This window comes from Hippichthys cyanospilos, chromosome 22, assembly GCF_059441005.1.
Source record: "Hippichthys cyanospilos isolate Australia breed blue-spotted pipefish chromosome 22, RoL_Hcya_1.0, whole genome shotgun sequence".
Classification (NCBI taxonomy): Eukaryota; Metazoa; Chordata; class Actinopteri; order Syngnathiformes; family Syngnathidae; genus Hippichthys; species Hippichthys cyanospilos.
In genome coordinates this window covers 7,757,558-7,784,980 of record NC_142390.1, presented here as the reverse complement: position 1 = coordinate 7,784,980, position 27,423 = coordinate 7,757,558, and the positions used below count along the sequence as shown (strand labels likewise).

The 27,423-nt window shown below is 40.2% G+C and overlaps 5 protein-coding genes across 7 annotated transcripts in view; 3 read left to right on the top strand and 2 right to left on the bottom strand.

The window, feature by feature from the left end:
• camk1da (calcium/calmodulin-dependent protein kinase 1Da) overlaps positions 1–6,687 on the top strand; it is a 47,659-nt gene extending 40,972 nt beyond the window's left edge. For both annotated transcript variants that reach the window (XR_015864112.1, XR_015864111.1), the window contains one exon: positions 4,945–6,687. The gene's annotated coding sequence lies outside the window, so the exon portion shown is untranslated. The remainder of the gene's footprint in view (positions 1–4,944) is intronic.
• Positions 1,700–5,865, bottom strand: ccdc3a (coiled-coil domain containing 3a). Its single transcript, XM_088405846.1, has 3 exons — positions 5,277–5,865; positions 4,931–5,108; positions 1,700–3,055 (listed from the first exon to the last, which is right to left on the bottom strand). Exons 1-3 carry the CDS (start codon positions 5,684–5,686, stop codon positions 2,750–2,752), a joined length of 894 nt encoding a protein of 297 aa, XP_088261972.1. The 5' UTR covers positions 5,687–5,865; the 3' UTR covers positions 1,700–2,749.
• A 1,896-nt stretch (positions 6,688–8,583) lies between the features above and the next one.
• On the top strand, positions 8,584–16,182 carry optn (optineurin). Its single transcript, XM_088406944.1, has 13 exons — positions 8,584–8,751; positions 9,466–9,611; positions 9,685–9,893; positions 10,090–10,251; positions 10,365–10,543; positions 11,238–11,349; positions 11,768–11,877; positions 11,955–12,104; positions 12,177–12,261; positions 13,074–13,232; positions 14,922–15,055; positions 15,315–15,388; positions 15,480–16,182. Exons 2-13 carry the CDS (start codon positions 9,470–9,472, stop codon positions 15,590–15,592), a joined length of 1,629 nt encoding a protein of 542 aa, XP_088263070.1. The 5' UTR covers positions 8,584–8,751; positions 9,466–9,469; the 3' UTR covers positions 15,593–16,182.
• Positions 16,183–16,813: 631 nt separating this feature from the next.
• Positions 16,814–24,099, top strand: mcm10 (minichromosome maintenance 10 replication initiation factor). 2 transcript variants are annotated; one of them, XM_088406659.1, is made up of 18 exons: positions 16,814–16,965; positions 17,170–17,211; positions 17,312–17,569; positions 17,641–17,829; positions 17,912–18,052; positions 18,389–18,587; positions 18,664–18,829; positions 18,918–19,085; positions 19,215–19,331; positions 20,179–20,369; positions 20,438–20,532; positions 20,601–20,714; positions 20,778–21,218; positions 21,654–21,781; positions 21,853–21,966; positions 22,050–22,195; positions 23,447–23,489; positions 23,729–24,099. In XM_088406659.1, exons 2-18 carry the CDS (start codon positions 17,205–17,207, stop codon positions 23,810–23,812), a joined length of 2,601 nt encoding a protein of 866 aa, XP_088262785.1. In that variant the 5' UTR covers positions 16,814–16,965; positions 17,170–17,204; the 3' UTR covers positions 23,813–24,099. The 2 variants fall into 2 exon arrangements, with proteins under 2 accessions (XP_088262785.1, XP_088262784.1); XM_088406658.1 differs by having other exon boundaries at positions 20,601–21,218.
• Positions 24,100–24,311: 212 nt separating this feature from the next.
• ucmaa (upper zone of growth plate and cartilage matrix associated a) lies at positions 24,312–27,265 on the bottom strand. The gene is made up of 5 exons (XM_088406716.1): positions 27,146–27,265; positions 26,566–26,616; positions 26,394–26,486; positions 25,979–26,077; positions 24,312–25,356 (listed from the first exon to the last, which is right to left on the bottom strand). The coding sequence occupies exons 1-5, from the start codon at positions 27,201–27,203 to the stop codon at positions 25,268–25,270; spliced, it is 390 nt and encodes a 129-aa protein (XP_088262842.1). The 5' UTR covers positions 27,204–27,265; the 3' UTR covers positions 24,312–25,267.
• Between the last annotated feature and the right edge of the window lie 158 nt (positions 27,266–27,423).

Genomic DNA, 27,423 nt, shown 5'->3' with positions numbered 1-27,423 from the left:
TTTTTTTTGCTGCACAAACTGACATTAGGTTTCATCGTACATAACGCAGTTATTGATATAAATGTCCAAAATTCCATAAGCAGAATTGATTCAGTTATCGACGGAGCGATTTGATTACATCAATATTTGCAAGTAGCAGCTTTGTTTTCGCAAGCACCTGCCGGTGACTCAACGAGACACAGTTCTCGTTTTTCCACGCGGACTCCGAACTAGCGCCGTAAAATTAAAACCGAAACGCCGCTCTTGTTTACGCAAAACTTAACAAGGCATTCCAAGGTGAGCCACTCATCCGTCTGCGGTTGCTCCACACGGCAACTTTAACGGAAAGAGGAGAGTGCGATTAGGTCTGGTTTTGTGATTATGTCCTGTAAAACTTGGCTTGGGACCAATTTTGGATTATAGCAATACAGTCGACCTACAACAACCCAAATCTTGGAACAATGTCATTTGCGGGCAATTCCAGTACATGAACATATACAGTATTTTTCCAACTAAAATCCGCGACTTTTTCCTCATGTTTTGAGCCCTGCGGCTTATAGTCCAGTGCGGCCTATCTGTGTTTTTTTTTTTTCTGAGTTTTTTTTTTTTTGCTAGCCACCAGCAAGAAAATGTGTGTATCAATTTGAGGTGTCAATTTATGGAACAACTATGAAATAGAACTGAAAAGCTGTGAATCAATGACTATCAATCAATCAATCAATCACATTTTATTTGTATAGCCCTGAATCACCGAAGTCTCAAAGGGCTTCACGGATGAAAAGAGGTCACGTCGAGACTTCTTTCGAAAAAAAGAAGTCACACAGAGACATCTTTTCGGTGTAAGGTACACAACAGCATCCCCTGTCAAAGCTCCCAGAAGGGGAAGGAAAAACTCAAAAACTCCAATTTTGGGGAAAATCAGAAACCTTCATAAGGGACCACAGGTGGGAGGAGCCCCCTCCCAGGCCCACAGGTTGAAGTGGATGCTGCGTGTACAAATACAGACAAATAGATTGATAGAGATAGATAGGGGAAGAAAAAACTCAAAAACTCCAATTTGGGGAAAATCAGAAACCTTCATAAGGGACCACGGGTGGGAGAAGCCCCCTGAAGTGGATGCTGTACCAAATACAGACAAATAGATACACATTACAGACAAATACAGGTACACAATATCGGGGGTAATTTGTGATGTGTAAATTTTATATACAGCACACAGTATATATGAGTTTATTTATGTATTTATGATTGTATATAGGAATTATGTGCAGTGTGTTTTTATGTTCACTAAAATAATGTATCAAACAAAGGTAGACAAAAAAAAGTATTGATTTTGAACTGCTATTTAGCTAACAGTATTTTGTTAACGTTGAAAATATCCATCCATCCATTTTCTATAAATATCTTGGGATTAAACATGCAGGCATGTTCAGTCTGTTAAAGAGAAGATGTTGGCGGACAATTACAAAAAAAAACTAAATGACTAAAAAAAAAAAAGATAAACTTCATCTACCATCTTTTTGCATAAAGATCTGATGTTATTACCTGCGGTTTATAGTCCAGTGCGGCTTATCCATGACAAAAATATTTTTTTTGCTCATATTTTGCTGCTGCGGCTTATAGTCAGGAAAATATATATATATATATATATATATATATATATATATATATATATATATATATATATATATATATATATATATATATATATATATATATAATTTTTTTTTTTTTTTTTTACTTTAATTTACCTCATTGATCCCTGTTGGAAAGAATGTCATTGACAAGTATGCTTGTCCACTGCTATTTTTCTTCCTTTTACATTGGAGCAGTCAAAAAAATATATAGCTTTCTCTACGTAAAGCAAAAAAGAGAACTTTTTTTTTTTTTTGGTGGATTCATTTATGCCCATAACTTTATTGCAGGTTTACCTTGCCATTTTTCTTGATATTTTTTATTATTCCAAGTCTGAAAATACTGTATGATTATATGTTATTTAAATTTCAAACAGAGAAAAAAAATACTTGGGTGGATTTTAATTCATGAGCATAACTTTTTTTCCACATTTATCATGTATTTCTTGATAAAAAAATTTTAATGGGAGCAGACAAAAAAATAATTTTATGCATTTATTTACAAATTATTGTAAAAAAATGGGAACAAAGACAATTAAAAAAGAAAATGCATTTTTACTTTGCAGATTTTGGTTACTGTGGGTATTTTGGGGGGAACGTGACCTCCACCATAAATGACGGAACGCTTTGTTCTGCAAAATTCATGAACAATTTGTGATTGCCCTTAATATTCAAGACTGAAGACTTTTATTCATTTGCATATTTGCGCTACACAATGAAATTGCTCATCTGTTCCCTTCCCCTAGCAGACTTATATTCCACACAAACGACTTGATAATAAAGTAGGCAAGAAAAAAAAATATATAAGTTGCAAATCAAGTATTTAAATAGAGCTATCTGTTTGTTTGTTTTTGTTATTTTTAACTAAAAAAATCGTGACTGTGTAGAGCTTATTTTTTCACCCATTATGGAATCAAAATCTAGACCCCAACGATCCGGGTCCAACCCTCTAACACAATGAGCTTGCTTGACTGTAGCCCCGGCTGTTTTAAAATTGCATAAATGTGATGAGAGCATAAAGAGGCGTGGCCTTGCATGCACATCCCGCAAACGGTGGCTGCGGTATTTCATTCCCGGGGTTTTTCGTTCCCGAAGACCGCCCAGCAGTCTCTCGCAATCTACTTTGAGCAGATCCATCAGAGTTGCGTTCTGTGCGGCAAGGCCGGGCCGGCGTATCGCCCCGGCGGCGGTTCTTCCTGCGTGATGGCGTTGAGGTGATGTCCTGCTCGGCGCTCGGCCGCCTGGAGCCTCTCCAGCAGGTCCCGTGCCTCCCGCTCGGCCTCGCGCGCCGCCTTGCGGGCTTTCCTCAGGGAACGCTTGACCTTGCGGACGCGCGCCTTCAGCTGCTTGTTCCTGCGCTCGGCGGCGGCCAGGCGCCCCCGTAGCCGGCGGCCTCGCTCCTCCTCGTCGAAGAGCGCCGCCTGCACCGAGGAGCACAGCAGCTGCGGGGAGGGGGGGGGCAAAAGAACGCAACCTTGTTTGTTTGGCTCACAAAGCCGAGGACAAACCTTTCGGCTTCTGCCCGTGAAAGCTGGGTGATTTACCCAGCATGCACTCGGGAGGAAATTACTATTCTTCTTTCATCGTAGGAGTACTATAGGACAACCTTATTGTGTGAAGTGCTTTTCACTCCACTTTTTCCTCCAGTGACCAAAAAAAAACACTATGCCTCTAAGGTATCAACAATGCTATCTAAAAAAGGACATCAAATGATTGTAAACCCTTTCAGAAGCTACTCCGGCCCCCGCTTTTGATGATTGAAGGGCCCTAATTTTACAGCGCTAAGCCCAACTGCCAGACATGAATGCGGTCTTACAGTTACTTCATGTTCCAATTGATTTGCACTTAATTTGAAAAGAAAAATACAGTGGTGACTCTACTTATGAACGCCTCTTGTTAGGAAAAATTCAGCTTACGAAATGCCTCAGCGGAAAAATGTCACTCGTAGCGAGAGAAAATTCAAGAGACAAAACACGACATTGTAATGTAATACGTAATCACAACCCAAGATGTTTCCCGTATTAGTCACGGTTTTTGATGCATTTTTATTATGTATTAACATGCCGGCTTGCCCACAAACGAGACAATAGTTTTTTGCATTGATATTTACTCTTGTCATCTATTTTTTTATCTTTACTCGTTTCCTCCAACAATCTACCATAGAACTAAAAACATAAAATTGACATTAGCTGTGGCTGGTAGTACATATTAACATAAAAACACATGTAATGTACCAATTTGGGCTTTTGCGTCTAACATTCGTGTTGTTAGCACGTCGTTAGCGCCTTAGCAATGTCATCATACAGGAAGCACTTTGCATGACCGCAAGCTAAACTTAAGTAAAGTTACATGCTCAAAATAATCCGAAAAATAAATATTAATGCTCCTGTGGACTTGTAAATGATTCCTGGATTTTACATGTAAAAAGCGTCTCTTCTCTAAATTACAAAATGAAAAACTTGGCGAAATCTCACTTGTAACGCTGTGATTGCCTTGGGTGAAGGAACCCTTTAATTGAACCCAAACAGATAACAGAGATTTTTGCATTTCTCATCATCAGGATCTCTGTTGGATACCCAAAACATTCACACAGACAGACGCATCATCTGTAAAAACATTCGTCTTTTACCTGCCTGCTGTTCAAGCGTCATCTGAACAAACATTGTTATGTCTGCACTGTAAAAGTACAATCCAATTTCAAGTGCAGTGCAACATTTTAAAAGACTTGTCTTTAAATCTACTTTGGAAGGATCTCCAGGCAGTAATGATTTTTAATATAGTAGCTGGAAAGGCACCTATTTGTTCACTCAGGGCAACATTATAGAAATGTGTTAAAGACTGAAAAATAACATTTTAAAGTGTATCCCTGATTTAACTTTTTTGGACATTGACTACATTTCAGGCCTCTAAAAGTCCATATAAAATATTTGCAAGAGCCATAAAGCATTTTCTAGTCCCTCATCAGTGCATATCAAATGTTAATATGCTGATTAAGGACTATTGCAAACTCGCCTGCACTTTTTCATTATTGCATTATGCTGCATATAAAAAGAGCCTTAAAGGAATGGGGGGGGGGGGGGGGGGGGCAAAGGCTTATCGTCCCCTGGAAAGATTACATGCCATGCTCAAACAAAAGCTTAATGAAGGCTTTTGAAAGGCAGAGGAAGTCTCTTGTTGTGTCCTTCAGGGGTGTCTGGCTCCCATGTGGGTGGAACAACAATACCCCCCCCCCCCCCCCCCACACACACACACACACACATTCTCTGAACAATTTGTCTCCCCACAACCTTATGAGAACATTGAACGTAACATCCTACCCTACTGTCTTCAGCAGTGTCCCACTCTGGGCTGAAAGTGTGAAAGGGCTGGTTCCCCTGGGTGCAGTTGGAGAACTGGAAGAGGCTGGAGAAGATGCGCCGGTTCTCGGTCGTGTCTGGGAAGATGGCGTCCTGGAAGTTGACGCCGTGGGGAAGGATGTTGTAGTTCTCGTCCATCCTGGCGGAGATGAATACAAGTTCAAAAATGGCGTCACGGATGTCCGGTGGGATATATTGTTGTCATTGATGACATTTATTGACGCACACTTTTAAGTCAAACATCTGCTTTGCATGCATTACGTCATTGGTCAATTCTTGCATTACATCAATGCACCGATGATCATACCTGAGGAAGAAGAAATAGGAATAGTTCTCCATCACCGTGTGGGACTGACAGGAGAGGTAGCCAAGCCCAGTGAAATTAAGCCGGGACCCCGCCGGGACCTCCAGCATGCTCCCCCAGGCTTGATCGCACAGCAGCTCCACCTCGGCAGAGTACAGCAGCCCTTCCTCCGCGCCTTCGTAGCCGTAACCGAATCCGACTGGGAGCGAGTTGAAGAGTCTATCCACCCCACCACCGAGGGGCTCCCGGTGGATGGCTAGAACCCGTGCGTACACGATGATCTCGGCCAGCTCCGCGCGGCATCCCTCGCTCAGTGGCCGCCAGTCGGAGGGCAGCTGGCAGCCGTGCGTCAAAGCGACCCGATGCGTAAAATCGCCAAGCAGCGCAAGGAGAAGACTCACCCTGGAAATCATCACTGATCCTGGGCCGATTGACGTTCCGACTCGCAAATGCAGTTGCACTTGGAGTTATAATTTGAGGATAACAAACACAAAAAGTCGCTACCTGAAATCTCTCAGCTCCATAAATGAGAACATTTGCATTTAAAGAATGCGCAGTGAACCTGCTCCTTTAGTGCAAAACTTTGGCAAAGTATCCTTGTCACACGCCTCTTTCAAGCGCTCTGCAGGGAGCATTGGTGCTGCGTTCAAGAACTCACGGAAAAATCGCTAATATAGTACCTCATTGCTGCGTTCATTTACAACTAACGCAGGTATAAAACTTCGCTTGCGTACCTCACTGAACTTCAATACAGAGCTTTTTTTTTATTTTATTTTACACAACGGATACTCAAAAGAACTTTAACATTACGTTTCCATAACCGTGCCAAACTGCAGTATTTTCGATAGGCATCATGAATGTCATATAAGATCACACCATATAAATTTACCATTGGTTTGTACGTAAACACTGTCATCTAGCGGTCTTTATCCTGTATCAACATGGTTGAATTGAGGCTGTCATTTTAATACGTTTTTAGGAAACGACATTCTTAACAAAAGCTACAGACGTTCAATGACTTTTAAATTGGTTTGTTTTAATATTTTATCGGAATAAAGTACACAATGATTTGCCATATACTTAGTAGTTTACATACAAGAAGCCCCGGATTGCGACGGTGTTTCAATGGCAGCAAAGTTACCCAGATTTGTAGATCGTCTGTTACCAAACTTCCTTTACACAGCAGCAAAACCAGAATGACGCCAGATAAACTACAAATTTAGGGAAATTATTTCTCATTACGACATTGGAGATTGTCGTAAACCGAGGACCCATATGTAGCTGCGGCATGAAAAATTGGCTCAATAGAGTAGGATATAAAAGCACTTTGGTGTTTAATGCATGTGGGCCTAGTGTCCGCCACAATGTCTCTATTATGTTTTTGTTTTTTTTTAAAGATTGATTTTAGAGCCAAAATACTGGATTATATATATATATATATATATATATATATATATATATATATATATATATATATATATATATATATATATATATATATATATATATATTAGGGTGCAAAAGGGGGGGACGACGCTAAAGTATGTCATGAATTTTAGGAACTTTCAACTATTAAAGTACTTGAAAGTACTTTAATACTTTTATTTATTTTTTTTAGTATTAAAGTACTTGCTCCGGTACAACATGATGTGAACAGAAAGGAGTCGATGAGCAACGTGACATTAAAAAAAAAAGGTCACATCGATTTTGAGAGACAGCGTTGCCTCTTCAAAATGACAAATTTGTACAAATTTAAAACCGTGTCCATTTTCAAAACAGAAAATGGACAAAACAGATAGTCGAACCTCATTAGATGTGCTATGGTATCGACCCAATTTCCTTTGTAGTCCATCAACTGATAATGAGGGGTTCAGAACCGACATGAACACAGCATGAACATGAGACAAAAGCTATCATTTGATTACTTTATTAGCGTGTGTTATCTTTGAAGAATGAAAACTTGTACGGCAAGTGGAGCATCTTTGTGGCATTTCCGCAACATTTATACGGGAAGTCACCTGTGTTCATAAAAAACGGAAAACAGGTGTGTGCTTTTCACAATATAAAAAAACAACTTGTTTATATTGTTGGATCTTTCATATTTAATGTTTGTTTTGATTGCGGACCCGGTTGAATAATGCTGTATTGTTTCCATACCTTTGTGAAAGATTCCTGCGCGTTCGGGTATGAGCCGGGATAAACACACATGCACAAGTTGATCCAACACTTCGAAGATTTATTATTGCCATATTGTCTAATGCAGTTTACAAGCCAATTGCCCAAAAAAGATATCTTTGGATCATTCCCGTGTCACGGTGAGAATGATGCTGGAATATTTTCCGCTCCCAGATTTTGTATTCGTCGGTCCATCAAAAGGGGTGGTCCCATGGCCAGGTCAGCATGTTGAGTTGTTTTCGGTCCTCTGCTGCCCCCTTTTGGGTGGAGGGTTCAAATCTAGTCACCTCAGCACCTGGCCTTAGGGGTTGAGCAGACCACAATGCCCACAATGCCCAAATGATCGTATTACAAGTCAAGAGTGAGAAATGCGCTAACAATCTAGATTACACGATATATCCCTTCAGAGAAAATTAATAAAAGCTTCATTATCATATATAAAATTACATAAATCCCTTCAGTAGCAAATGTCACCTCTCAGCACGTGCACGTACAGATCCACAGTCGACCCCCTCCCATTATTTTCTATTACCAATGTTTGCATTTTTTTGTTGGAATGGTGACAATAAAATGAACCGGTCCCAGGTCATCGGGATAGGAGGTAAAGTAATAGGCCACTTGACAATCCAGCTTCTCGAGTTCGATAAACAATAACAACAAAAATCCCCGTACTTTACCAGTCTAGTACAGGCAGATAAAATAGGTTTGCTTTTTCAAAAATGTTTGCAGGGCATGAGGCAAAAAGCCGAAACGTTTGAAACGAAAAGGTGAATTTTTTTGACAGTATATTCAATTGACTCATGTGCTTTTTACATTGCACATAAACAATTCCTTTGTCAATATAACACACAAAGAACAATACTAACAAAACATACGAACAGCCATTCCATATGATTTTAAAAATCTATAACTAAAATAAAACATTCAAATGAATATATAGTAGGAAATGAAAGACGGTTTATAGTGTTTTGGCACAAATCTAATCCCATAGTCTTTCCTGTGACGTCACATCAAGGAAATTGATTTCGCAAAGTGCACCTAGCCGTTTACAGGAAACGAGAATATGCGTCTTCAGAATAATAAACCTCACGTCATCAATCTCCCAATATAAGCGGCCCATATCTTCGTTACGTCTTATTTTGAAGTAAAAACACAGAAGTTGTTTGCTTTCAGCAGCTGTTTTGAAATTAATCAAAACTAGTAAGAGACGTTGTCAGGTTCATAAACAGAACAAACTCTTCCTATTTTCTAGTCTTCTTTTGTTCGAAACCAAGAGATACTTACGATACGGAATTCAACAAAGGTCAGCTTTAAACTTATTTAATATTTTGTTGTGACGCAGTTCTGTTGTAACGTGTTGAAGCGAAGCGAAAGCGAAGTTGACTCGTCTTTAATTACGGACGGAAACAAAGTAGACGGAATATAATTGGTTATTCTTTTAATGGCGTCTCCTTTGCGTTTTTCGAGAAAGATTTTACTTGTTCAATAAAATAAGACAAGTTGAAGATACAAACAGATAGTTATAGATAAAAATCATTGCAAAAACTAAATGTACATCTGAACATCAAACACGAATTTTATTTTAAAGAAATTCAGAACCGCCTTGGCCGTGTTTCCACGTGGACTTAAAAATTGACAGTGAATGAGAAGATAGAACAATCGTCAGTTTTATTTACTCTTTTATCGCTTTTTTATCTGTTTACGCTTTCATGAGGACTTCCAGGAGTTAAGTTGTCATGTGACCAGGAATCAGATAACGCACTCAAAGTTGCCTTTTAGTTCCTGTTGCTTCAGCATGCCAAAGTCCTGAGTCATTAAAGCTTTGTCATTTCAATCGACTTAAATCACCGAATAAACCACAGCGGCAAAATGAAAGCCACACAGTACCAGAAAAATAATGCCGCTTAAACCCACACAAATAATCCATCTGTGATGGTGTCACAAGGAACTAGGTTCCCAAATTTACAGGAATTTTTAAAGTTTGTTTGCGACTTAATCTTAATTTTTTTTATTTCAGCATAATGGCGTCCGAAAGCCCCATTATGAATGGGGACATCTCTCGTTCCCCCAATGTAATGGGAACGCCGGAGGAGACAATGGGAACGCCGGAGGATACCTTAGTCCAGATGAACGTTCTCATCCAGGAGAACCGCAACCTGAAAGGTGAGAGAACATTCTGGATTCGTTCTTTTTGTCGTTGAACAAGCCATTTCACCTATCTTCCCCGCTTACCCAGAGGCTCTCCGTCAGACCAACCTGTCGATGAAAGAGCGTTTTGAAGAGCTGTTGATGTGGCATGAGAAGCAGCAGGATGAGCGGGTCTTCCTGGAGAGGAGCCTTGGGGAGGCCCGGGTAAAGATGGACGCCCTGGTTGTTGAAAATCAGGAGATGAGCAAGAAACTGACAGAAGCCTCAGAGTCGGATGGTGCTTTGGAAGCCTCACAAGTGAGTGCAACCCCGCTGTTAATCATGAAGCTGCCTTTTGGTTCTCCTTTCTTACACTGAGACATTACAGGTATTAACTATGCTGTAAAAGAGTATGGATGACTTCCATGCAAAAACAAACAAAAATAAGGACACAAACAAGGCAGCACAATATTGCATTCGAAATTTAACAGAGTATTCAACATGTCATTTGAAGGAAGCAGCTTCCAGTAACAGCACAGAAATGGACGCCTTGCGTGCGCAGGTGAGCAGACTCCAGGTGGAGAAGAACGACTTGGTGGCGCTGAACTCTGAGCTACAGCTTAAGATGGGCCAGAACTCCAGTGAGGATTCCTTCATTGAGATCATCACTGTTACGGTGAGGAGAAAAAAAAATAATAATAACCTCAATGTGCCTTGGCCACGCAGTTGTATCTCACAATGTTTGCAGAGTAAAAAGATACTTTTTTTTTTTGTTGTTTTTTTTTCCAGGACGAAGGCTTCCTCAACATGAAGGGTGGCGACAAGAGCGGCAAACATCCCAACGCGAGCATGACGGCGTCCCATCTGGACAGTGAGGAGGTGACCGTCAGCCACCTGCTGCAGTCCCTCAGGAATGAGACCCAGCGAGCCGAGCGGCTGCAGTCTGAGCTTCAGACCACCGTTGACATGTACAGTGCACAGTGTTGTTTTGTTTTTGTTTGTAAAGGGAAAAAAAGACCAAAATTCACACAAGATGGCCCCAAATCATGAAATAAAACTCACCTCACTCGTTTTTGATCACGTTAGAGTTCAAGTACCGTATTTTCTGCACTTTAAGGCGCACCTAAAAGCCTTAATTTTTTTAAAAAGCTGATGGTGCGCCTTATAATCAATCTAGTGCGCCTTATATATGGATCAATATTGATATTGATAGATGGGGAATGAACTGATGAAGTAAGCTTCACCTGTTTCTTTTGTGTGTTTACAGTTGAACAAGGTTGCTCATATTGACATTGAGTTATGATGCTATTGAGAGTTTAGAGTTATTATTTGAGTTATTATTGTTATTACTGTGAGTAGTACTATATTGTGATTGGAAAAAGTTTTAAAATATGTCATCAATTTGGGGTGCGCCTCATAATCCGGTGTGCCTTATAGTGCGGAAAATATGTTACTTTTTTTATTAATTTGGCCTGAAGAACAAAAAAACAAAAGCAGAAGTGAGTCTTTCAATGAATGATGATTTTTTTTTTATTATTATTATTACATGTTAATTTTTAATGAAAAAATAAAGTTTTAGAACTTCTGATGCAGGCCCTGCAGGTCAATAAAAGCATGCAATGTCATCACTTGTTTTTAACGACCTTCTTTCACTATTTGCAGGATAAATACGATGGAGGAAAAGAGACACCACCATGTCTCCACAACAACACAGACCAACATGGTGGAGGAGACCAGAGAAAATTCGGAGAAGGAAAGTTTGGAGAAGGACCAGGTATTGTACATGTTTTTGTGTTTTGTAGATTGATTTTACTGTTTTTTGGGTTTTTTTTGTGGCCTTATTGGTAGAATGTTTTACACAGATGTTGGCTGACTGCAAGAAATGTTCTCACCTAAATGTACATACTCCTTTCAAAATATAAGGGCCATGGTTGACATACTACTTTTGAAGTTATTATGGTTTGAAAAATTCAATGTGATTGCACAACTGTAAGAGCTTTAAATCCCGCCGTATGGCTGACCATCCTGTCATTTGTGTCCCTCAACCATTCTGCAATAGGTAGATGAACATTATTTTTAATGAATACATTTTTGGGCTCAATTAAGCCAGTTTAACCGGCAGCGGATTTCTCACATCGCAGCAGTTGACAATCACTTACCTATACTCTTATGGAATGTCTGTTGCTTTCCAGGTGGCATCAAATTTCATCAAATCGCAGATGATGTCACTGTTCAAGGAACTGCAGCAGGCCCAGAGCAAGCTGGATGAAGCAGAGAGGATGAAAAAGAACCTGCAGGACCGGTTTGTTTGCAAAATACCGTAAGCGAAAGCGCAAATCTATAGGATGGCGCTGCAATGTTTCAAATGTGTTTTGGTAGTAATCGAGAGTTGGAGATCGACGTGGCCACTCTGAAGGCCCAGCTGGCGGACACACAGGCAGTCAAAGCGGAGAAAGAGCAGCTGAAGCTGCAGCTGGACAGCATGCAGGCGCAGATTTTAATCGTGCAGATAAAGGCCATAGAGGAGAGGTCTGTCCGTCCGCTCGCGTGCGCACTCCAACGCCGACATGGACTTGACCAGATGACATGTCGTCATTTCAGGAGAAACCTAGCTCAGCTGAAGGATGCCTACACTAAATTGTTTGAAGACTACAATGAGCTCCAGGAAGAGAGGAGCAGGAGAGAGGTATGCGTCAAAACATTTTTCACCCATGACATAGCACCTAGTGAAAAGAATTCAATTTTAAAATCCAGATGAGATTTAAAATGATCAATTGTGATAAAGCACATACCGTATTTTCTGCACTGTAAGGCGCACCGGATTATAAGGCGCACCCTCAATTAATGACATATCTTAAAACTTTTTCCATATATAAGGTGCACCAGATTATAAGGGGCACCCTCAATTAATGACATATTTTTAAACTTTTTCAATCACAATGTAGTAATACTCAAAGTAATAACAATAATAATAACTCTAAACAGCATAATAACTCAATGTCAATATGAGCAACCTTGTTCAACTGTAATCACACAAAAGAAACAGGTAAAGTTGACATTATCTGTTCATTCCCCATCTACCAATCCCAATCTCAATATTGATTGATAAGGCGCACCGGATTATAAAGCGCACCGTCAGCTTTTAAAAAAAATTAAGGCTTTTATGTGCGCCTTATAGTGCGGAAAATACGGTAATAACAATAATAACTCAAATAATAACTCTAAACCTTCGATAGCATAATAACTCCATGTCCATATGAGCAACCTTGTTCAACTGTAAACACACAAAAGAAACAGGTAAATCTTACTTTATCAGTTCATTCCCCATCTACGAATCCCAATCTCAATATTGATCCATAAATAAGGCGCACCTGATTATAAGGTGCACCATCAGCTTTTTAAAGAAGTTAAGTCTTATAGTGCGGAAAATATGGTATAAGGATAAAAGAGCTCTCTATTCTACTGCTTTTGCGGGCGTCCATCGGCGTTTTGCTGCAGACTGAGCTGGTGAACAGGGAGGTGGTGGATGATCTCCAAGGTCAGCTGAGCGCCGCCGAGAAGGCCCTGGCTTCCAAGCAGGAGCACATCGATAGCTTGAAGCAGGAGATTTTCAAGAAGGAAAAGGAGCTGGAGACCATCTCTGTCTTGGAGGCACAGGTCAGTGGAGTTCACCTTTAACCCCCGCCCAATTTGGTTGAAATTTTATTTTAAAAAAACGTATCGTCAAAAACAAAAAATATTTGTCAAATCAATTAAAAGTACTGTATTCATTATATTTGGCTAATTATCAGGAGTTAAAGGTTGATTATTGACTAGTAAAATTAACAATAGTAAATATATGAAATATAAATATAATATTTATAAATAATAATATATAAAATGTAAAATATTTTAATCAATATGTAGCATATTGGGGTGTGTACATAAAATCATAGGAAATTTTAAAAAACATGTTTTTGTTTGACCTTTTTAACCACTGGGGATTTTTCTCTCACCTGGCCGTATTATCACCCAACTTGGACTGACTTTGAAAGGGTCATAACGTCATCAAATATGAACATAATTTTACTTTCAACCTCCGTGTAACTCTCTCGTAGGCACACGCTCAAGTGGTTTTCCTTAGAGATTTTATTAAGCTTGTCTTCATTAAACCATGAAAACTGTACAAAAAATAACATGACTTAAATAACGTACAAAAACTAATTACAGACAACATATGACATTACAAAATAACGTGGATAGATAATGTCCCTTTTGCAGAAAAAATACCTCTTTGGCCGCTGCCACTTGTGAGGGAATTAGTGTCTTTTTTGTCCTGTTTGTCTGTTCATAATTCGTTCTTCTTGTTGATTTTTTTCTTCCCGCCTCTGGACTGTCCAAACCGGAAGTGCGCACATACAAAAGCAGGCGCACTTCTCCGAAACATCGCGAGATCATCAATTAACTGGCGTAAAACAGTTATATGCAAACGTAAACATGTAAATAACGTGACTATACATTGTATTTATGAAATATGCATAACATGAACAATATAATAAATTACCTTGTTTTCCGCACTATAAGGCGCACCAGATTATAAGGCGCACCCTTAATTGATAGCATATTTTAAAACTTTTTCCATATATAAGGCGCACCGGATTATAAGGCGCACCCTCAATTAATGACGTATTTTAAAACTTTTTCAATCACATTATAGTAATACTCAAAGTAATAACAATAACTCAAATAATAACTCTAAACAGCATAATAACTCAATGTCAATATGAGCAACCTTGTTCAAGTGTAAACACACAAAAGAAACAGGTAAAGCTTACTTTATCACTTCATCCCCCGTCTACGGATCCCAATCTCAATATTGATCCATATATAAGGCACACGGGATTATAAAGCGCACCATCAGCTTTTTAAAAAAATTAAGGCTTTTAGGTGCGCCTTATAGTGCAGAAAATACGGTAATTTGAACAATGACATTGAAACTATTGTGCCTACATTTACACCCCAGCCCTTTTTTTCAACCCTATCCATACATATTCATCTTGTTTATGTGCAAAAATTGTAAAAATGCAATAATAGCAAAAATAACTATGCTGTATATTTATACATGAAATTAAAAAGGGAATATTTCATTCGTCATAATTAGAGAATTTTGACTTTAGAAGACTTTTGCATTATGGGAATCCAGGCTAAACCAATCAATGTCCTGCAAATGCCTTGCAAATGTCATTGGCCGCTAGCGGTGGTTTTGGGGTGTCAACGCAAAAAAAATGTATTGCGCCTCTCCGCGAGTTGCAGTTGGAAGGATTAATGCAAAAATTGGGAAGTGCATGATAAATTTGCCCCTCACAGGCCGAGGTTTACTCCTCGGATTTCTATGCTGAGCGGGCTGCGAGGGAGAAACTGCACGAGGAGAGGGAGCGTATGGCTGTTCAGCTGGAATACTTGAAGAAGCAGAACAACCATCTGCAGGAGGAGATGAGCAGGTATGCCAATAGATCCAAAGAAGAAAAAAAAACTAGTAGCAGAAAAATTGATAGCTGCAAATTAAATGACTTCCCAAGCATTGCCAAGTCTTCTTTTAGGATTTCAATATGGATTACCCCCAAAACATCACTTGTGCCCCATTTGCTGAAAATACTGGGCATGAATCTAGAATATGTTCACGAGTCATCTGTTCACACTTGCTTCCCACTTAATGTTACATTTTCTCACGTTTGTGGAACTTTCCGTGTGTGTCCACAGGCAGAAATTAGGGGACATGCAGAGGAGACATGTGGCAAATCCAAATACTCAAGGACCAACTTTACTTTCAAGGGGTATGTTTTTTTGGTTTGTTTTTGTATTTTGCAACTGGGAAAAATACTGTCCACTCAGTATTTCTTTTTTTTTTTTTTTTATGTGTTGTAGGCACCGTCTGGCAGAATCGGGACGGTCTTCCGGAATACGTCTGTCCGAAGTGTGAAGAAAGCCTGCCAGATCTGGACACATTGCAGATCCACATTATGGACTGCATTGACTAGCCCCCCCGGCCACCATTTGTCATTTATATTACTCATCGTATTTGCACCTTAATCTTAGTCTTCCTCTTGTTGAACCAATTCAGAGAGATGATACCGTTTTTCGTTTTTGATGTCCTCTCAGTTTGTTACAAGGTAATATGAGGAATGTCCAAGTTTAGACGTTTAACCCGGTGCTTTTGTTTCAAGGTAATATGAGGAAATGTCCAAGTTGAGACGATAAACCCGGGGCTTTTGTATTTTTTTTCTTTTCCTTTCTAAAATGTGACCTGCTGCATATTTTATTATAAGCAGATATATTTCATTTGAGGAAGCTCATAGACGTTTAACCCGGTGCTTTTGTTTCAAGGTAATATGAGGAAATGTCCAAGTTGAGACGATAAACCCGGGGCTTTTGTATTTTTTTTCTTTTCCTTTCTAAAATGTGACCTGCTGCATATTTTATTATAAGCAGATATATTTCATTTGAGGAAGCACATAGTTTGACAAATAGTTTATCTGGCACACTACTACTGCAAGATGTTGTCTGCATTTGTTCTGTCGATGTTAAATAAATGGAGGCCAGCATTGCTATATACCGCAAAAACAGAAAACGTGTGTGTTTCAAAATTATTGAATCATGTTTTATCCGACAATGAGAGGTGAAACAGAAAATTTGTTCACACAAAGCCGATTATTATCAAATACGAAGAAAACTATGGCTTTGTGGTCGGTGCGAGTGAATGTTTTTTTCGTGGCACAATTAATAGCTCCAGGACTTTGACTAGTGGAAGTAGTCGCCATCCTTGTTGTAGTCCTACTAAAGAAAATCCTCTCACGTGACAGCACGGATAATGGGTCGTCATCGTCACTGCCACTTCTCAAAATCCCAACTTCATTTTACATGCATTTTATTAGACCAATTTTTATTTTAATCTAACTATCTCCAGTTCTACGTTTAATACTGTATTAAGGCAACGAATAGGGCACGCCACTTTTATGTCCGAAAACGTGCCGTTGCGATAAAAAAAATAAAATGTACTCGCCCGTGCTGCATTGACAATATGCGGTAATTACAACATAAACACATCAAATAAAATAGACAAAATACGCTTTCAAATTGTAGTCTTAACCAGGACGTAAATCAAGTTTGAGAGTATTTTCACTCAGGCACATTTGAGGGAGCTAAATTCATTTTCAACAACACAGCTGGGTCCTCGCATTAGGCGCCAGTTTGGATTTCTCCCTTGCGTTCAGGAAACCGTCTGAGATGCTTTGTTCATCTAATACTCAGATTTCTACGCAATATTGACAAAATAATCCTAAAACACCGAAACTGCTGTTGGATTTCGTTAAAAAAAAAAGACGCACTAAACTGTCCATTCGTCGCGTAGGTGGTAAGTTGTCTACAACTTCATTCCAGTCAAAGATAACTATTGTATGGTAACTGACTGCATTAATATGACTATATTGTTACTATTTAAAATGATATTTACGCTCTTTTATTTCTACCGGTCTGAAAATGTATGTTTTTCTTTCACTGTATTGTAGTATATTGTATTTTTCGTGTTAAATGCCTCTTATAACGTGTCATTCTGCAGCCTGGCAACCGTATTCAGGTGGACTCTGATCTATCATGGATTGTAAGTATTTTTTTTCCCCACATTCCTCCATTTTCCAGGTTGGAAACTGGAAAACGCATTGACACTGTGACAATCAGTGAGTCTTTTCCTCTCTGTCCAGGTGAAGACGATCTGGACATTTTGACAGCCCTAATGGCTGAGAATATGGAGGCACAGCAGCAGCAGGCAGATGACCTGGATGCCCTGTTTGACATTCATGGCCAGGACGAGTATGATAAAGGACGAGATGTGGAGTCAGAGGATGAATTGTCAGAGCTTTTTGGTGATGTAGATGACATTGAAAAAGAAGAGCAAGTGGATCAAGAAAATAAAGCCAAAGCCAGAGAGAGTCTTAACCGGTCGCAAGAGGAACTACAAGGTTTGTATCTGTGTTCTTGTAAAGCTGTTTTTTTTTTTCTTTTCTTCAAAATTTCCTTCTATTCTGTCCAGAGGAGTTGAGGTGGATGCAGGAGAAAATGCGAGCATTGCAGAGGCAGCTGGAGGCAAGTCAGTCTTCTTCTTTGATGAAAGCATCAGGGAGCTCATCCACACCGAAATCGTCACCCTCTAGTCAGGCCAGCCTCAAACAAATCTCGCCGAAGTCAACAGATTTGCCACAGAAGATAAGGAATCAGTCTGGTAAAAACGAAACACAATTGAACAAAGCGGATTATTTTCACATAGAGAATTGTCACAACTCTCTGTTTTACTTTAATATTAGCTACATCGTCATCTGATTCAGCCAGCGCAGGAAACCAAAAGGTGCGGGAGTCCACAGACTTCCTCTCGGAGCTGAACAATGCTGACACTTTTAAACGCAAACTTAGAGTGTCCCACCAAAGCAAATCCAGCTCTTCACCAGGTAAACCCATCAAATTAGCATATTGTTTTGAATGTCTACTGGTGTATTAGTAGGGATCAGGCGAGACGGAAATTGCACAAGATGTCTCGCAACTTGAGCAGAGGTTTTGGCAAAATGTGTAACAAAGTAAAGCCCAGTATAAATGTCTTTGTTTTTATTGAGTAGACTGAAAGACAATGAGGTGCAAATGTAAACTGGAGAGTCACTTTTGTTACAGACTCAGTTTTCTCTGCTGCAGCTGAGCTACTTTATCAAACTGCACCCAGCTCGCCTAATTTTAAAAACTTTTTTTGCATGGTTTCCAAACTGACATGGCAATATTTTATCATTGACCAGAACCCAGAGCGCCTCTGTTGGAGATTAAGATGGGAAGCTCCTTCCTGCCTGTAGAAAGTACAAGCAAAGCAGCCAATCCTCAGCGCCCGTCTACAAGCTTCCAGAGCAAACCCCGCCCCTCTACTTCAGCGGGACCTCCTAAACTGGAATCTCTTCCTAAAGACGTGGCTATGGAGAAATACTCCGGATTGCGGCTCAGGTCTGGGGGTTTTGGGAAAGTCGCAATTAGAAACCCTCAAATCTTTTCAGAAATTTTAAAATCAGGTATGTTTCAGAAAGCCACTCGTTTCATCAAGCGATATGGACCGCAAGATGGCTGACCGTCGCCTGATCCGCCTGTCACAGGTGCCCCAGCGCCTGAAAGGCGAGAAACTGGAGGACAGCGACTGGGTGACGTTTGGCGTGCTCGTTAGCAAAGCAACACCACAAAGCAGCAACAGTGTAAGCATCTGGCATCACCTCTCCGAGATTTGATCGAATGATGTGTTCAATATTTACAAGTACTTTATACTTGTTTTGTATTTTAAAGGGTAAGACATTTAGCATCTGGAAGTTGAACGACCTCCACAACCTGGATGTGTTTGTTTCGCTCTTGCTATTCGGCGAGGTCCACAAGGAGCACTGGAAGACAGGAATGGGGACTGTCATTGGAATCCTCAACCCCAACCCCATGAAACAAAAGGATGGATATGACGGGGTAAAGCAAACAAAACAACTTAAAACGCCTTTATTAACTTTAATGCCTTGTACAAAATGATACTATTTGGGGAATTCTTGTCACAGTGACATTTTCGAATGCCAAAATCTCAAATATTCAAATATGCAGGTCAGCTTGACGGTCGATCATCCGCAGAAGCTTTTGCTGATGGGTGAAGCTCAAGATTACGGCACGTGCAAAGCCATGAAGAAAAATGGAGACCCCTGCTCTCAGCTCGTTAACATGGTAATATTGTCAAATAGTGCCTCTTATGAATATTTAAGAAGCTGCTGACAAGGTTGGCCACTCCCACTCACAAGTAATCATTTAATAGTCCTGTAACATTTCTTTAAAGGGGCCGTAACATAATTAAGTTCTTTCCGCAGTGTAATATGTGCATATAAATTACGTTTGGTAATTTAATTTCTTTTTAAACATGAGTTTCATGGTACCGATCTTTCTAATCAGGAACTAAAACAGCTCGTTTGATCTTACCACGTCGCACCATCTTGCAGCTCAAGGGGCGGACCTCGGAACGTGCATTCATCCATCATCTTGGCCACTCGTCCTCACAAGGCTCGCGGCAGCATTCTTAACAATAGTTCTGCCCGTGGGTGAATTTTTACACATTTTTGCCCACCTCAGCATTTTTACAGAACCGTAAAATGTTGTAGCTAATAAATGCAACTTTGCTGTTTACTTGGCTGACTCGGTGCAAAAGCTCTCAGCTCTGTAACCAAAATGAAACTAAAAGACGTAGATAAGGTTGGCGGGTATTTTCTCATGCACAGCATGTGCGGGGAGTGCGAAACGCTCCCGTCTCGCTCACTTCAAGCTGTTTTTAGCTCCTCGGGCTGTGAGAGCGCAAGGAATGCTTAGAAAAGCATCAATAAAGGGAAATAGTACTTTGGGAGTGTTTAGGCTGAGAAATCATTTTTGGAACATGGTTAAAAGCTACAAAAAGTTGAGTTACCGTGTTATGGCCCCTTTAATGATAACAAAAATGATATTCAAGTGAACTGTTTTATTTGTCATTACATATCATTTCTCGGAGCTAATTTCAGTTTCCATACGCCTGTCGTGATGTGTCCAGTATGAGTGCCAGTACTGCCAATATCACGTGAAGGCCCAGTACAAGAAGATGAGCTCCAAGAGGTCGGAGCTGCAGTCGGCATTTTCTGGGAAGGCGCCCAACAAGGTGAAGGGTGTCAGCCTCAGGGAGCGCATCTGTCAGGGTGGATTCCACTATGGCGGCGTCTCCTCGCCCGCCTGGGCGGCATCGCTGTGAGTCCAATCGTGACTTCAGCTCTCAAGTCGAGACATTTTCCTCATGACGTCCTTACCGTTTGCAGATCCGCATCCAAACCGAAAAAAACAGGTCAGACAACTCTGGATAAGCTCTTTGTAAAAGGTTCCGCCCGGCACATCCTTCAAGCAAAAATGCTCGGTAAGGCCTGCTTGGATGTGATGCACCCGGACGAAATTCGAAAGTGAACGTGTGTTTCTTTCTTGTAGCCATAAAGTCAGGTGAGGTTTCAAATTGTTCCGATGAATTCAAGGGCTTGATGGCAATGCCCTCAACGGGAGCTCTGCAGCTCAAGAAACACCTGACCCAGGGACGTGCATCAGGTACCAAACAAATGCGTCGGAACCCGCGGGGGCAATCCCTTGAGTTTTTGTCTTCTCCATCAGACCCACAAAAAGCTTCTCTTCAGTCCATCTCAGCGTCGGATCTTCTAAAGCAGCAGAAACAGAAGCAAAGAGAGCTCCTGCTTAACCGCCAACGGCGGCTGGCGGGCGCCCAGGCGGCTCAGGTGCCAAAGTCAGCCACGCCTCCTCTACTGGCGTCCCCCAAAGCAGCTCCCGCCGTACCTGAGACCACCCGAAGCCCCGCGACGCCCCAAACCCCCACGCTGGGCCGAGGCTTCTCACAGGGCGAGGACGTCATCCTCTCCGATGCCAGCCCGCCTCCTTTGCCGGCCGCCGCCTCTGCCGCCAAGATGGCGGCTCTGAGGAAGCTGAGAGCCAAGGGGATGGCGCTAGAGAAGGAAGACCCAAACGCTGTCAAGAGGAAGCGGACCAGCAGCACCCAGATCAGCGCCCGGGTGGAGAAGAGTCTCACCTCAACACACGGTACCCACACCACAATTGACATATCACTTTTAATCATGTTATCAAAAATGAATATGTAAAATTCAATAAACTACCACATTTTTTTTAATAAAAACGACATTGATAACCTTACAATCGATCCGTGAATGAATATATTCAATATTGTTCTATTGTTCTGAATGCAATTTAAAAAAAAATAATAATAATCCCAAACCCAATATTCTAGTTATAGTGGAATTTTTTTTTTCTCCAAAATAAATGACTACCAGTATGATTGATTACTTTAGTACTTAATTTAGGGCCATCCATTTTTTGACTTCTTAAGCCAATGCACTTTTTTGAAAAAATACTAACAAGTACTGGGGATTGAAAGACCTAAAAAAACAAAAACGTAAAATTATGCCTTTGGGATTCAGTGAGTTAATGACCTTTGTGTGCTCTTAATTAATTGTGCAGCTGATTCTGGTGATGGCGACGTGGAGCCATCTGAGAAGAAGAAGCGAGAGGATCTCAGTTACATTCAGTCAGAAGAGTTCCAAAAGATCCTCAATGCCAAATCTCTCCATGACGCCGCCCTACAGGCGGTATGACTTATTTGACAGCACTTTTTTTTTCTCACTTTTTTGACACTTTTTTTGTTTGTTCTCCTTCCCAGGTTGAGTATCAGCTGCAGGAAAAATACTTTGACCCGCTGGTGAAGAAAGAGCAAATGGAGGAGAAAATGAAGAGCATCCGAGAAATGAAATGTCGAGCCGTTTCCTGTAAAAAGGTCATTTACCTAATACCTACATATCTCAAAAAAATCAACAGCATCTCCTAAAGCTTTTGAGCTTTGCTTTGTTTGCCTTTTAGTGTAACTACACATATTTTAAGCCGGCGGACCGTTGCGTGGGCGAGAATCACCCTCTGCACTGGCACGACGCCATCAAACGCTTCTTCAAGTGTCCGTGCGGACAGAGAGCCATCGCCCTGGACAGACTGCCGCACAAACATTGCAGGTTGGCTGAATGGATGCATCTATTTTTGATCCAACCCCTGTGCTCAACAATCAAAACCAAAACAATGGAAACTGGAGCAAGCTGAGCGTTTTTCAAACATTTACAGTGGGCCCCCATGTTACGAGATTAATGCGTTCCATGGTTGGGCTCGTAAAGAGAATTTACCGTATGACGGGCAGTCCAAACCTATGTTTAATAGCTAATACAACCCCAGGTAAATACATCAAAATCGTATGTACATATTCAAAATTAGTACCAAAATAGTATAGTGAGGGCTACAATATATAGCATACATGTATACAATCAGAAATAATCATAAATAGAAAATTTAGAAAGGATTGATTTACCTTTGAGTGGCACTTGTTATGCCCATATCTCCAGCTTCGTTTCCATATAAATCATCTTCTTACTTCTCTCTTTAAAAACCCCTTGCAATATTTGGAACCATGGCTAACACTTTCAACTTTGAATTAAGCAGTAAAATGCACTACAAATACGCTTTTGTAACCACTCATAATCGAACAAAGCTTTACCCTTCTGCCATTTTGAAACGAGTGAGCCCGACCAATAGCAGACCGCCATCTCCATGAAGAGATGCCGACCAATAGCAGACCAGCATTGTAGTGACCCGTTGCAGGGACAGCAACTGAAAATAAGTGTAATTACCTAAAAACGCCTGCAGATGGAGGCAAAACAACACAAATACAGCCAAGCCCCTAGGGTCATGACAGTTGTTGTGGGCGGAAAACCGGGAAAATACCATAAAGAGAGGATGAAAAAAAACAGTATTCCACGTCGCAACATGAAAATAACGTAAGTCAGGGACGTTGTAACACGAGGGTCCACTGTACTGTGAATGTTTTTTGTTAACTGTGACAAATACTATAATTTTTTTTTTAATTGATTTTTTTTTTCATCACTGTTTTGAAGAATTGTTCTATTAAGTCAGTTTTTTTGGGGGGTGGGTGAAAAGTTTAAATGTTAATTTTATTAATTTTGTCATGGGCCTGTGGGGAAAATAAAGGCATGGCGGGCCGCAAATAGCCTTCGGGCCGTAGTTTGGACACCCCTTGCTTGCAACAGCAAGACAAGTTGCTTGGATCACAAAGCAACGGTGCCAACTTAGAGAAACCCCTCCAGCGACTATTTGTGAGGAAAAGAACCGCTTTTATGCCCTCATGCTTAATGTGTGTGAAATACAAACACTACTGGGTTGATGTTTGAGCTTAACCATTTGTCTTCCCTTCACAGTAATTGCGGTCTCTTTAAATGGGAGCGCGATGGAATGCTCAAGGTAAAAAATGCTCCTGCCTCATTCAAACACTTCATTGTCTAAAGGCATCCAAAACAACTGCTTTTTGTCAAAAACAAAACAGTTAGCGAAGTTCGGCTGATCTACAGATACAACACTAACTTCAAGAGCCTTACTATTTTGGGTATCTTTCGTTTTGGATGTGTCAAGATGATGTCAGTGTTCTTCCCGTTTCTCCCGCCTGCATCTGCAGGGATAAAATTACTTCTTGTCTTTTACAGGAGAAAACAGGACCAAAAATCGGCGCAGAGCTTCTCAAGCCACGAGGAGAAGAGCATGGAAGGTTCCTCAACAGTTTAAAGTAGAATCCATTTTTTAAAATTTTTTAAGAGCGATAATATTGTTCATTAATGATCATGGAGACAAAGAATGACATTTGGAAGAAATTAAAGTCGTGGACATATGATTGTTTGTGTCCATATTGCAAACATCGCTGGAAGGAAAAAGTTCTGTGAACAATTTAGCTGATAATTCCCTCTGATTATTGTTTTCCCGTGAAGCACAGAAGGAAATACTTGACAATTAATTTGTATTATCAGAGAGCATCTGTAGATTTTTAAGTGTTTTGTCCTTTAAAACATTTGGAAGAACATTAAAGGTTAGTAATTCATTATAAAAATATGTCTCATTTTGTCTACTTCAGAGCTGCAAGTGATTGTCATCTTTTGTGTGAAGACAAAAAAAAAAAAAAATTCTAATCCTCTCCAGGTGTTGGAGTTCACGTCAACTTGAAAGTCTCAGGTGGTATCTAACTTTTTTTTTAATAGGACAACATCAGCTTATAGCAATTACAGACCAGTTTTTTGGCATCCCGAACACTTTTCCGATCTGGAAATGATTTCAGCACAATGACTTGCGCAAGCTCACCTCTTTGCTATTCTTCCATACCAGCTTGCCTTCCATTTGAATTCTCCAAATTCTTGACAGTACCGACGTCTGGTAAATGCATCAGTGGCGCAAACCTCTTTCAAAAGTCAAATAATCAAGTGCGTTGTGAATATACACATTTAAATAGTTACAAATGGCCACCAATAATAATAACATTTTATTAAGCTTCTACATGCATGGAAAAAGCTGTTAAAACTAGCTGGCGCTGTATATTACTGTATTTTCTACACTATAAGGCGCACCGGATTATAAGGCGCACCCTCAGTAAATGACATTTTAAAACTTTTTCAATCACAAAATAATACTACTCACAGTAATAACAATAATAACTCAAAGAATAACTCTTAACAGCATAATAACATTTCCATATATAAGGCGCACCGGATTATAAGTCGCACCCCCAATTAATGACGTATTGTAAAACCTTTTCCATATATAAGGCGCACCACATTTTAAGGCGCACCCTCAATTAATGACATATTTTAAAACTTTTTCGATCACAATTTAGTAACAAAGAAATAACAATAACTCAAATAATAACTCTAAACTCTCAATAGCATAATAACTCAATGTCAATATGAGCAACCTTGTTCAACTGCAAACACACAAAAGAAACAGATAAATCTTACTTTATCGGTTTATTTCCCATCTACCAATCCCAATCTCAATATTGATCCATATATAAGGCGCACCTGATTATAAGGCGCACCATCAGCTTTTTAAAAAAAATTGAGGTTTCTATGTGCGCCTTATAGTGCGGAAAATACGGTACTTTTATTGTTTAAAAGTATAGTACAAAGAAAAATGCGATGCAGCGTCCTGTTGTCTTTTTAAGCTACATTAAAATACATAATTCTCTTGCGCTTGAACAATTAGTGAAACCAGTGAAATCGGGGGTAACGCCCGTCATAGTTGTACTCTCGAACTTGCTCGTGTTTCTCCCTCGTTCTTTCCCGCTGCTCTGTTCAGTGAAAGGGAGAAAAACAGTCATAGAAACGACATGCCAAATGAAAAGGTGAAAATGAAGATTGTAAAAAATTCACAAAAGAACATTTTACAGCAGAACCTTTAAGCATCTCTTCCCGTGTATTTTAAATACATTAAATTTTCCAACTGTTTGCGTTAGCAGAGCCAAAAAAAAATAATTTAATTCGAACATAAGCGACTTTTTATTGACCCAGAATCTTATTCGCTACTTTTCAGCCATACTGCAGGTTACAAAATAATAAAACTGGGTCAATTTCTCCCAAACAGCCCGCTGCCAATTATATAATCAAAAACAGCGTTATAAAATGAAACTTTATCGCCTCTTTGCAAGCAATTCTAAACACAAAACAATGAATCACAATTTAATATGAAATTGAACAAATATATATTTTTATTAATAACCCAAATGATTTCACGGACCCCCCACTTTGGGAACCACTGCATGAAACTCCGTAAAACTATCAAATTTTGTTATATGCATATGCTTCGATCTTATTGGCTGCTTTTTTTACTCCCATGTGACACCTCAATAGGAACCTCCCACTTTTAGCATCTTTTAAAAAAAAAAAAGTGACAAAACAATGAGTTGAATTTACCGGCGCGATCGGCTTCGGCGTAGTTCTCGTATTCGTTGCGCCGCTCCTCGTTGTACTCCCTCCGTCGCTCCGAGTTTACCCGATGCACCCGCTGCTCAGCTGGAAACAAACATCAACCGAGCTCCATGTATGTCACCGGCGTTCCGAGAAGGCCCGTGCTCCACACGAGCCCGTGACTCCTTCAGCGGGCTCGTGTGTGTGATGAATATTCAAGGCGGTTTCTGTTGCATGACAATTCTTGATTGACTTAACAGCCATTCCTTTTTTTTTTTTTTTTTTTTTTTTGGTCCATATATCCCATACCATCTTTTCTGCAGGTATGCTGGCTTGTAACATTAGCAAAACAAAAAATGTTAAGAGTAATTGAACAAAAGCAGTTTTTGGTAACTAATCAAATGTTTCTTTCAGGACTCACCCAGCTGCTCGTAGTATCTCACTGAGCGCCGACTGCGGCGTTTGAAAAAGGTAACAGCGTCCACCTCGGGCATGAACACACGTCGCTCGGCCTCTGAAAGGGTCAGAGTTCAGCTTCAAGGTTAGCCGCAGCCGCGGGTAGTCATTATGTGATGTGTTTTAGCCAGCGTCACCTTTGACATCTGCTGCTTTCGGATCAGCTGCACTTTCACTCACACTGGAAACTAAGAAAATGACAAAAACACATTAAACATCTAAGCAAGGAGCATTGTGGCAGGCAGAATGATAAAAAAATGATATAAAATATATACCTTACCTCAGTTCAGGTTGGTGTATTCCACATTATTATGCGTGTTTTTGTTTTTTTTTGTATTTGATTGGAAATTAACCTGAACCGGCTTCATATTAATGATCGTGACGCAGCTCTGTGTTGTCTTTGTTACAAAGTGGGGACATTTTTGTGGGTCTAACCGCTATTTTAGGGTTAAGACTTGGTTTTAGAGGTTAGCTTTGAATTGGATTTTGCTTGAGGTCAAGGAATCAGATGTGATGTTTGAGGTTAGGAGCGAGGAAATGTATTTTGTGGATTTGATGTCGCCACTAGGAAAGGAAGGCAAATTATTTTAGGAAAACTAAGCCTTTGAGGATAAAGAAGAAATTGACATTTCGACGCTCATTTATTGATACCCCACACGCGCATCCAAAATGAAATGCAAAAAGCAGCATATAAATAAAAAAAACAAAGGTACTCACAAGTGAGGATGAGGAGGGTCGTGAGACAAGACAGAGCGAAGAGCGGACTTCGGGACATCTTGGGAGAGCTGGAGCAGACTGTCCACAATACTTCACAGCACTTGGATGGGCGATGTGTTGAGAAAAGTAAGAAGGGGAAAGGAAAAAATGTGGGAGGAGAGAAAGGAGGTGAGGAGGGGACCTAAAAGTGTCTAAAATGAAGAACTGGTGCAATTTTAGCCGACCCAATATTTTTGAGGTACCACTGTACATATATATTGATGCATACAAATAGACAC